At 36.8% G+C, this 12,516-nt stretch overlaps 1 protein-coding gene across 1 annotated transcript in view; it reads right to left on the minus strand.

The window, feature by feature from the left end:
• The window catches only part of LOC104413003 (KH domain-containing, RNA-binding, signal transduction-associated protein 2), a gene marked incomplete at both ends in the record, with an annotated part of 56,025 nt that extends 44,810 nt beyond the window's left edge, over positions 1–11,215 (minus strand). Inside the window, one exon of the mRNA XM_010023884.1 lies at positions 11,069–11,215. Within this exon, the coding sequence (XP_010022186.1) occupies positions 11,069–11,215 (147 nt within the window). The remainder of the gene's footprint in view (positions 1–11,068) is intronic.
• Positions 11,216–12,516: the final 1,301 nt, after the last annotated feature.

Raw genomic sequence — 12,516 nt, forward strand, 5'->3', positions numbered from 1 at the left:
ATTTTGCTCCAGGATCTAAGTACTGCACCACCTGTGCCCCTCTATAGGTCTTACCCCAAGGGAACCTGTTGTGTTGAGAGACAAATATGCTCAAATGAAATAAACTAATACCAAGACACAAATCTCCATCTTCAAAATTTGACACATAATACAGGTTTGACAGAAAAAGAATTTTCACATACCAGCTCCTTAAGAAAATTGCTACAGACACACCTATTTAGGGAAACTTTCTTACTAAAAAGTTTTGAGCCCTCTCACATAATACAAGTGATAGATTTTTACAGGAATATAAGGTGTCAGTAATACAATTAATTTCATCAACAAACTTTCTCATTGAATATGAAATCAGATTTGTTGACAAATTTATTTTTATTAAACCATAAAAAACATTAAAACAGTGGTTAGACTCCTTTCTCAATTGTTTTGCAAGTTGCAGTCTTTCCCAACTATTAAGTGAAGGACTTGAGGCAGGCTGGTCACAGCATAATTTTCTTTCACCTGCCAGATTTCTTTTCCACTGCTTGCAACCCAATTAACTTTCGACTTACTGGCCAACTCCAGCTGTATCAGACAGATGTCCTGTAGTCCTAAAACAGTCAGTCCTTCCCAATTTCATAAAAGTGCTCATCCAGAAGGATGAGGAAGATCCTGGTAGTGCCCTTACCAAAGAGCAAATGCCCACGTAAGGTCCAGAAAAAAATCCCACAAATGAATGAAGTTGTGAATGTCTGGAATACATAGAAGTTTCAGACAGTGAACACATCACCTGCCCGACCCCCCAGACTCCAAACACAAGACATGAAGTCATTAGAAATCTGCTTTAATTAGCTCTGCTGCTCACAAGACAGCTCTCAGACCAGCATGCTCTCAGCTTTTATCCAGTTTTCTTACTTTTTTTCTAAACACTTTTTTTTTAAATTAACATTACTGTTGCCTCATTTCAGTAAGACACGAGTAGACCATCCTGTATTCTTCCAGCTACAAAACTGGTATTTGTGGAAACATGCTGCTTTTTTCTGCATCACTAATGTTATTGATACAAATAACATCTCCAAGGATTGAAGTCTATATCTTTTTTAGGATTCCTTTTATTTCTCATGTTCCTTGAACTCATTTTTATTATCATCGCATTGCTGGCCACATATTTCCTTCAGATCTATTCAATTAAAAATGGAATTTTTATTTTACAAATTTGATTGCTATTAATCTGTCTTCTGCATCTTTTCCTGATTTTTATACAGTGATTGTTCATAAGTTCTTGCAACCCCTTCATCACTGAGGCTGAACCAAAAATATATTAAAGTTATTATTCTTTCGTAGAAAGCAATTTTCATAGTCAACCAACAATTTTTTCTTTTCAAGTTGGTATCTGAACTTGGTTTTCCTTTAAAAATCTCTCATGCCACTGAAATCTTGTCATATTATTCCTTGCCATTAGGATACTTTAAACCTTTTGAAACATCAGGAGAATATACTATTCTATAGTCTCTACTTACTGAAACCTTCTCATGTTTGCACACACTGAATGTATTCAGGCTGTTGTCATTAGTCTTATAGAAGTCCATTCTGTGGATCAATGTACCCTTATCCTTTATACAGACAATTTCTGAACAGGTTCATGTTATATGGCATGGCACAGCAAATGAGACATCCATTTTTAAAGAATGATCTTTCTGGATGGAAGTCAAAACTTTCATCAGACACACCAGAAGCTGTTGAAGGGTAAGAAAAAGCACATTGTGGATTAATAATTCTTTTTTTTTTTTTTTTTTAATAGGAGAAAGAATATTAAGAACAGTTGGGCTGGTTTTATAATTTTGTGTTTGCTGAGGGGAAGAGCTCATTGAGTGATTCCAGAAATCTGTTTTGTTCGTCATATTTATAAATTACATAAACAAAAAAATGAACTGTGAACTTCATTTAAATTTCATTTAAAGTTATTCAGGGCAATGAAATCTAAAGGTTCCTGCAGAGAATTGCTGACAGATCTCATTATATTCAACTATTAGAATAAAACTGTCAGAAAAACAATGTGTTGATAAATGCAAAATACTACACATGAAAATACTTAAACTTAAGCATTGATAAACACTAAAATTCTGAATGTAAATAGCTCTACACTTCTTATTCAGGAAGATGCCCTGGATTTTTTACAAAAATGTTGTTTGAAAAACATCAAATCAGTGCAAGTGGGAAGTATGACAGATAGATAGAAAAAAATCTGACGCTAAACCATACAATAACAGAATGATCCATTTCAGTAGTGTGCTGCTTCTTGACTACTGAGATGAGGCTTCTCTGTGCCATCCTGGCCATCCCATCCCAACAGAAAAAAATTAACCAAACCAGGAGTAAGCTAAGGAAGACAAAGAAAGATGTGGAAAGGAGAGTCAGAAGTACGTCACATGGATAATCACAGCTAGCTCTGCTTCTGGACAAGAAAAGATGGGGGACTTAGAAAGAAACAAATGCAGAGCAATGCAAGAATGAAGACTGGTGTAAGATAATCCAGTCTTTCAACCATGCATGAAGATGAAGGCACTCATAAAGCATTAAGCAGCTGCTTTAAAACAAACAAGAGGAAGTGGACTTCTGGGTTTTTACCTTTGTTTTTACAGAGTGCATAACTGAACCGTGAAACTCATTGCCACATGATGTTTTTCTGAGGCCAAGTATTTAACTGAGCTTCAAAGAAGCATTTGACAAGCTCAGGGAAGAGAAGAAAAATCTACCACAGGGTATAAGGCAAGATGGTCTAGACACAGCCTTGAAAAGATTCAATTTTTGACTGCTGGAAGCTGAAAGAACACAACAAAGGAAAGATTCCTCTGTATTTGTGCTTTTTCTTTTACGCTTTCCTAAGTGAGCATAACTTGGCGTCCTCAGAATTGGCGACACTGACCTTTGCTACATTAGAAAACCCACAAAACATAAAGTTTGCCACCAAAATCTTCTCTCTTCTCCTTTTTAAAAGCAAACAAACAAAGAAACAGAAAACTAAAAGCAACCACAACCCCCAACACATTGCCTGGGTATTATTTGCAGACTGTCTTTCAATTTGAATTGAGGCATGAAAAGAATTTTTTTTTATTTATTTAAGTCCACCTTCACAAATGAATTAAATCTCAAAAATCAGTGTCATTTTGCTTAAGTAAGTGAAAGATATAAAGTAGCCTGGCTAAGCTGCAAACCAGTTCCTTGAAAGAGCCAAACCAAGTAACTCTCATCTCCTGGCTTTCAGTCTTACAACACCAATATTGTCCTTTTTCTTCCTCATATTGATGGCTCAAAAAAAGACTAGTGTATATGATGGAAACACGTAACATCATGCACATCTTTTTTTTTTCATCATTATGAAGTAATTCTTTGCATGAAACACAACTATTTTAGATACACTTTCATGCCTACTTTTATACAGAAACTCAAGGCTTTTTGTTTCCAGACCATGAAGCTGCAGCCTCTTCACTGGATCAAATACCCAGCCTTTACTAATGAGATGATTGGCCAAATTTGTACTCACACACACAGCTCTTAAATGAAATGTCAGATGTGTAGGAGGGTCTGGTGGTCCCTCTGAGATGAAGGGGTTTGTACAGTCTAATGTGCAACACCATATCCAACTTCTTGCTACATGTAACAGACCTGCTATTAAGAAACCAGGAGCAATATTGTAAGATTTAAATTCATCTGCATGAATTTTATCACCTACACAAAAATAATTGCTTTTGATCTTCCACTGGTGAGAAACCTACACCTTAGCAAGAGGAAGCAGCAGCAAAACAAGCCTATAGAATTGCTGACAAATACACTCACTAAGCAAGTTGTAAGTATTTATTTAAACTACAGCCATGTCTCTGTAGTACACTCAGATTAATCGTCTTTGTAAAATCCCAGATCAGGTTAACTTCCCTGGTTAATCTGAAAGGCAAAAGAAAGGCTGGCTCTGGCAGCAAGGCTATGCCTTTTATATTGATTCCTTTGTGTGTCAGAGGGAGATCACCAAGGGATTGCTCTCACAGACTAAACATGTCTCTGGCATATATAAAAAGGTCTTAATCCACTCCGAGTGGGAGTATCAACCCTTAAAGCACACATGAGGCTGTGAAGTAGCTATACCACCTTGAAGCTGCTGGGTAGCTAAGGTTAGGTAAAAGATGCTTATTGGTCTGGCATACCAGCAGGTAACCAACATCACAACACAAATTTAAAGACATGTGAGGAACTATGTGCTCTTTCTCTGGCTATCTATTTACAGCTTCATAGCAGAAAGAACCAGTAGTCTATACGTAATTAAGTAAAATAAGTACATGAATTTCAGTCAGTTGAGAAATACTGGAGTTTAATTTTAAATTAAAAAGGCTATTTTAGTGTTCTTCTCCACCCCCAAACCTTCGCTTTGAGGGATAGCTTTAGGGAGATTTTCGTCAAGCTTTAAATGAGTGATTTAAACTACGCAAGTGCTGCTGTTCAATTGTCCAATACCATGGTTAAGAAAAACTCCAAAGTTTGTAAACGTCAAAAACGACTGTCCACAAGTTATGCTAACTCTCTTGAGTACACTTCTGTTTGAACATATTTATAATAATATAATTTGATAATCGATTTTTAGGAAAAAATGCTGTGAAGAGGTGAAACGCGATGACATTCTAGGCCTTGACAGAACCTGTGTTTTTTTCTCCTTGATTATCAAAACTTGCATATGAAATTACCAGAGATGTTGCACACTGGGAAAAACAGAACCCAGCACAACTGAAATAGCTGCTCAAATAATTTCCTTATCCGTTTTAAATAATTACTGTAGTAATTATTTATTACTGCAAGTATCTTTGCAGAATGTGTGAGGATAAATTATTTACTTTGTCTATAAATGATGTCTCATTTAGAGATGGAGCTATGCTGCTGCTCACCAGCTTACTTATGGAAACACATATATCTACAGGCCAGACAGTCTCACCTAGGTGACCAGCAAGTTCATGGAGCAGATCCTCCTGGAATTATGCTAAGGCACATGGACAGTAAGGGGGTGACTGGTGACAGCCCACATGGCTTCACTTAAGGGCAAATCATGCCTGACAAATTGGGTGGCCTTCTACGATGGGGCTACGGTGTTCATAGGTAAGGGAAGAGCAACTGATGTCATCTACCTGGACTTTTGCAAGGCATCCAACACTGTCCCACACAACATCCTTGTCTCCAAATTGGAGAGGCACAAATTTGATGGATGAGCCACTTGGTGAATAAGGAATTCGCCGGATGGTTGCAGTCAAAGAGTTGTGGTCAACACTTAGACAAGTAGAGATCAGTGACGGGTGGTGTTCCTCAGGAGTCAGTATTTGGACTGGTGCTGTTTAACATCTTTGATGGTGACATGTGCGCCCTCAGGAAGTTTCCCGATGACACCAAGCTGTGTGGTACAGTCAATGTGCTGAAGGGAATGGATGCCATCCAGAGGGACCTCAACACGTTTGAGAGGTGGGCCAATGACAACCTCATGAAGTTCGACAAGGTTAAGTGCAAGGTCCTACACCTGGGTTGGGGCAATCCCAAGAACAAATACACAGGCTGGACACAGAATGGATTCAGAGCAGCCCTGAGAAGAAGGACTTAGAGGTGTTTTTTGATGAGAAGCTCAACATGACCCAGCAGTGTGCACTCACAGCCCAGAAGACAACCATATCCTGAGCTGCATCATAAGGAGTGTGACCAGCAGGTTGAAGGAGGGGATACTCCTACTTCACTCTCGTGAGACCCCACCTGCAGTACTGTGTCCAGCTCTGGGGCCCCCAACACAAGAGGGATGTGGACCTGTTGGAGTGAGTCCAGAGGAGGGCAATGAAGATGCTCAAGGGGCTGAGGCAGCTCTTCTATGAAGACAGGCTGAGAGTGTTGGGGTTGATCAGCCTGGAAAAGAAAAGGCTCCAGGCAGACCTTAGAGCAGCTTCCAGTACCTAAAAGGGCCTATAAGAAAGCTGGAGAGGGGCTTTTTACAAGGGCGTGGACTGAAAGGACACAGGGGGGATGGCTTTAAACTGAAAGAGGAGAGATTTACATTAGATATTAGGAAGAAGTTCTTTACTATGAGGATGGTGAGACACTGGCACAGGTTGCCCAGAGAAGCTGTGGATACCCTTGTCCCTGGAAGTGTTCAAGGCCAGACTGGATGAAGCTTTGTGGAAGATCTTGCAGAAGGTGTTCCTGCCTGCACACAGGAGTTGGAACTAGATGATTTTTAAGCTCCCTTCCAACCAAAACCAGTCTATGATTCTATGATTTTGCCTACTGAGGTTCTTTGAAAGAGGACAAATAAGACTGAACCCCCTGTCAGTAATATAACTATTTAAAAACAGAAGATTACAAAACCACGGAGTGTGAAATGGTATGTAAATAGAGATTTCACATTATAATGTAGCATAGAAGAAATTCAGATGGATAATAAAAAATGTGCAAAATAAATGTCATATACCTATATACAGTTGTTATAAACCTGTCAAAACTGTGTTTTGGCAAAAAAATGTTACTGTGTACTGAATATACTACAATATAGTCAGTGCAACATGGCACAACAGATCATTAGGAACTGTGGTTTGTAGTATATATAAATTACTATTTATACAGTAAATGTATGTTTGAAGTAAAAGAATTTTTTTTGAAACATTAGTTAGAGAAGGATCTTCCAGGGATTGAACTCTAAGATTGTTTAATTGTTCCAACTGAAACAAACTGGTATCAAGGTTTGTTTTCATATCCTATCAAATCTCAGTCTTTTCATACATATTTCTAGTACAAAGAACTTTCTGTATGAAATAATAAAAATCACTGAAAGGCTGTTTTTCCTCAGTAATCATCCATTTTTAGCTAGGAAGAGTGAAGAGATGATGCTGGAAGCTGGATCAGTGAGAACACTTATTCTTAAATGACTGGTAAGAAAACTATTTTCATCAATGGTATGGAGCAAGGTGAGATAAAATGATTAAAGTTAATGACTTATCAAGAGATAGGCATCTACAAGAAAGCCTGGAAGACACTGTAGCCTACATTCACAACAACAACAACGTAAAAACCTGCATTCACCTGCTGCCTCATCACACTAGTTCCTAATAAAGGAATCTGATAAACACGCTCAGAAAATAACGAGGTATGCAGGCAGATGATCACAAGCAAGTGTCCATCAACTGGACTGCATTAAATGACTGTTCGTTTATTCCCAGCCCTTGAGTGGTGCTAATATGCCTCAATTTAAAGCAGATATAAATGGCTATGAAAATACATGTAAATAAGTTGAACAGCAGCTCTTGAAGTGTAATTGGTTCAATTTCTGACCGCACAGTTGTAAACAACCTTTTTAAAGTGGTCATGTCACCGCAGCTGCAACCTGCGCTCTGCATAATAGCTCCCTGTTACAGAGCACTCACACATAAAATGAATGATCAGTATCTGCTTTCCTCCTCGTCCCAAGGGATGTTAAGCATGTCAGATAAAAATGCTTTGCTTAAAGGGATAAAATAGTTATCAGCAAAACATTCTGCATACATTAAGAAGCACCAAACACCTAAAGATGGTATAGCCCCTTACTGTATGGAAATCATAGCTCGTTCAGAATATATATTTGTACATTTAGATGTAAATCAAACTGCTATAATTGAGTCTGATATGAATGAAGTGGCATTTCATTGCTCATTAATGATGAAGAAAGTTTTGCAGCATTTAATTGCTATGAACCCTTTAAAATCAGCAGAGCTTGTAAAGCTTCTAAGCTATTTCTCCTCCATATTGGCGTTTTAAACACCTCCCCATCTAGTTTGCTGACCCTGCATCCCATTCTGAGGCACTAAGACATAACACCATCCTTAGGTTCCTCACCTAGACCTAGGTCCCTGGCAGTTTGTAGTCAGAAGCGCTTGGCAGTCAGATACCTACGAATTTTATTGAATCTGTGCTGGCCACAGAGATTAATGTGCAAAACGTGTTCTCCTTCTAAGCATCCCTACTGTTTGTACCTTGCACATGGCTAATACTGGTAACTTACTGGATTGCGTTAACGTCAGTTCCAAGTTTGGTCTTTAGCCTGAATCCTTGACTTGGGAGAGCACATTTTGATTGTTATTTTTCCTAGTTTCCCAAAAACCACAATTGAGCAGGCAGTTGTGTTTCAGAACTTCAAGGTATTAGTCCTATTTACTTAATCAAAGGTGTTTTGATCTGTCACTCTTTGATTACACTGGAATCTTTATAGTAAAAGTAACATAAAAATAAAATTGGGGGTTCAATTATTCACAGATACGCCTGTTAGAGGGATACTAATGCACCAACTGAGACCAAGCTGCCTCCAGTTTTGAAATGTGTTAACATGTGGAACAGCCAGTGTAAACAGCAGTGCCTAGTTTCCACCTCTGGCTTGGAGGTGAAATCTTCACTAGGAAGAATTTTGATACTATTCTTGGGCAAGGTCACAGGTGAAAACTAAGTAAATGCACTGAAATCAAAAGTAATTGTTCATTAAATCTTTCCTTCAGTTAATAAACACTATTTTTTTTCCCCCTCCAGCCTATTCTACATTTTTTTCTTTTTTCTATTATTAAGTTTTCTAGGCATTTATTTTAAAATTCAGTTTCATTAAAACTTATGGATAAAGTATAAAAGCATTCTTCCTATCTTACTGACACAATCTGTGTTATTTCTAAGGGCAATATTTCACTTAAACTTCATAAAATTCATAAGCAATGTCAAAATTCATTACAATGGTTTATTGCATCCTTGATTTGTTATAAATAAAACTGTTAGATTCTACTGCTTTCATGCCTGTCATGCAATTCTAGTATTCACTGCTGCAATAAATTAGGTCTTATAAACAGCAAAACATCACAAGACAAATTCAAGAGACGCTGTAAATAGGGAACAAAAAGGAAATTATCTAGTGCAAGCTTTTTGACTGCAAATCCCTTGACACATGTTGCAACCAGCCAGTTAATTGTAAATTGTTGTAAATCTGAAATGAAGCAGAGGGGATAAAACTAACAAACAAGTCATAAAGAAAAACTGTTACTTCTTTGGAGTGATTATTGCTGCTGCCAACCAGGTTCAAAATCTTGTAACAAAGAACTTGGTTTTATATTTCTTCCAATGCATCTATTATACTTGTGCTGGAAAATACATATAATCCTTACCAATACATAATATGTCACACAAAATGTATGCTTGCACAGATGCTGAATGTCTACAACAGCAACATGCCAGGAATTCTAACACCGCTCTCATCACACACTGCTCTCTCTCCCCCTTATTCACCCAGAACAGATCTTCTCAGGCTGGGCAGAGTACATAATGGTGTTAAAAATCCAGGGAGCATAGAACAGGTACCATCACCACTGCATCAGCTATAATTCAGGACATGTCTTCCAGAATGAAGAGGACGTACAAAGATAACTTTAAACAGGTGCCTCTTACAGAAACAAATTAAAGTTTGGCAAAGTCACAAACAACTGGAAATAGGGTTATCCAAAGGACAGAGACTGGGAATCTTTGTAATTAGCCCTGTTACCATTTTTAGCTATAACACTTCAGACTTCTCAGGAACATGTTATTTAACTATAAATTTTCTTTCAGTGTTATGGCTTGGCAAATTTTCACCATTAACCTGCAGCCAAAATGGGATCCTATGCTATGTTGCCAGCATTACAACACTGACCTAATTTGTTCCTCATATTGGATGTTCAAAACAGAGTCAGAAATCGCAAAAAAAAAGTTTTTGTGTCTTATGGTTATTTCCCAGAATTTGAAACAGTATTTTATTACCAGTGTTCCAAAATTGGAAATATAATTAGGGGATAGAAGGGTAAAACCAGAAAGATAGAGTCAACTTGTTTAAAATGTAGTTCATTTATAGGCTCTCACTTGGTGCCAATAAATTTTGTTATTTTAAACAAATATCCAGCTGTTTATTTTTGACAATTTTAAGTTACTTATTTTTTATTTTTATTCTTAAAAAAAAAGTGTAGCTGCTCTAAAAAATGTGAACATTTAAAATGTAACAGTACTTAAATACTGTACTCATAATGTATTCTCTTTTTCCCCTGCCAAGAAGCCCCCACCAAATAAAACATTTAAGTTCTGCCATGAAAACGTGTATGCTTCACCTCTCTTATCTTGGCATTCACTGAATCTTTCCATTATTATTTAGAGATATGAACAGTTATTGCACTGCATTTTTTTAATTACAAATAGAAACAAGCTTCCACAATACTTTTTTTAAGGGATGAAAGTTCTGAACCTTTTTAGAGTGCTAAACAGGGTAGACCTCAGATAGTAACTCATGTAATTCTAGTACTACACAAAATAAATTTTACTTAGTATTTAGTATGCATATGCTTAAATTCTAGGACAAATACCAAGTATGAAGATATCATAGTATACTGTATAAATGTGGAGAAAATAAATTTCAGTAAGTTTGATGGTAAATCAACAGACAAAAGGTAAGTATTTCAGACAGTGATTTACTTAGCATAAATCAAAGCGAAAAGGTTCCCAGCTTTACAATGTTTCTGCACTCTCCTAGCTGATGAAGGATTGCTAAACTGTGGTCTGAGTCATGACAAAATGTCTGAACAGAATCAGCTGAGGAAGATTTTATTCATGCTGTTTGCTCCACAAGAAATTAGTTAACTTCATTAGCAAGATACTTAGATAAATCATTAGATATACATAATGGTTTTTACTTAAATGTTCAAAAATCTCAAAAGTGTACTCACGCACATACTAATGACTAATGTCTGCAACCAGAAAAAATACACAACTAAATCACCCTTCCCTTCAAAAACCAAGAAAAAAAAGAAAAAAAACAAAACCACCAAAGACAAATGGAAATAATATGCTACCTAGAAAATATATCGGGGATCAACCGTGACAATTAATGGCCAGTTTGGCATCTACCTGAGATGAAAGAATGAAAGACAAATACTCAACAAAATGTTGGGTTTTGTTCTTCCGCTTGATCTAAAGGTGCTTAAAGAAGGCACAAGTTCAATGCAGCAAAACCGTAACCAGTCACAGAAGAATGCTATAAGCCACTTACAGGAACGAGGAATTTTTTTATTTCTTCCAAGGCATGACTCATACGAGAATACGCCTCTCCAGGTGGAGCAAACACTTCAATTAATACATGAAGCTCATCACTCAAGTGCGCGTATTTGGCTTCTCCACTTTTCCTTAGTTCTTCCTCCTACAAAAAAAGTGTGTGGGTTTTTTTTTAGAACTGGGAATCTACTGGTTTTGCACTGATTTAGCATTTACAGAGAACATGACAAAAGGACATGAAATAAGCAGACTTCTAAACCCTTAGAGAAATAAAAGTCTAGTACAAGCCACTTAGAGATCTAAAAATCAATTTTGAGTGCTTGAATGATAAAATCAGCATAATTATCATCTATAACAGATTTTAATCAGCACAGTAAAAACATGCTAAATACTCTAGAAGCAAGTGCTGAAACATTAAATGCATAATGGAAAAGCTGCACAAATCTGTCTGAATCTTAGTTGTTCACCAAAAAAAAAAAAAAAAAAAAAAAGACCCATTTAACATTTTGGAGCACTTTAAAAAATGTTTATTAAAGTCTATAAGCTACATAATGACTATCTGAAGGCTGCACATTTTAGTATCACTAAAATAAAGTATTCCTCAGTACTTCTATTGGAGACAGAAGGTCTGAATTGTTCCAATTCTTATACACAGTACCTATACAATCTAGTGTACACTGGTTAAGATGGTGATTCACCTCACGTAGATTTATCTTGGCAATCTCTGAGTCCCAGTTTTCCAACTATAAAGTAAGCCTAAAAATCCTGCTTTATGTTAAAGTAATGTTTTAAAATATCAATCCACTTTTTTACACAAGGCTTTGAGATAGTGAATGTAAATCGTAAAACATATTCATAGTAGTTACCTCTACATAAGAAGCAAAGACACAAAATAGTGATCATATTAATGGCATTGGCTGTGACAACATAATGAAAAAATTATGTCAATACTACAGAAGATAGCAATAAATAATGCTGAAGAAATGGTGAGTTGAAAACTTCAGAATTAATTTTGAAGAATGTATATATATCTACTTTTTATAGACAGAAAACATAATCATAGAATCACAGAATGGTTTGGGTTGGAAGGACCTTAAAAACCTTCTAGTTCCAGCCCCCCTGCCATGGGCAGGGACATCTTCCATTAGACCAGGTTGCTCAAAGCCCCATCCAACCTGGCCTTGAACACTGCCAGGGATGGGACAGCCACATCTTTTTGGGACAATCTGTGCCAGTGTCTCACCACCCTCACGGTAAGGAATTTCTTCCTAATACCTCATCTAAATCTACCCTCTAATCACAGAAAAAGTAAACTAATTTGCTTAAAATTGGCTAAGAGGTTGTAGCCTTCCATATATACTAAAATACCTTATGAACTTTTAGATTTTATTATATCTAAAAATTGTATCAACAGATTACAATTCTTACTTAATTCTCCATTAATTC

Source organism: Nestor notabilis, unplaced genomic scaffold, assembly GCF_000696875.1.
Source record: "Nestor notabilis isolate BGI_N333 unplaced genomic scaffold, ASM69687v1 scaffold2131, whole genome shotgun sequence".
Lineage (NCBI taxonomy): Eukaryota > Metazoa > Chordata > Aves > Psittaciformes > Psittacidae > Nestor > Nestor notabilis.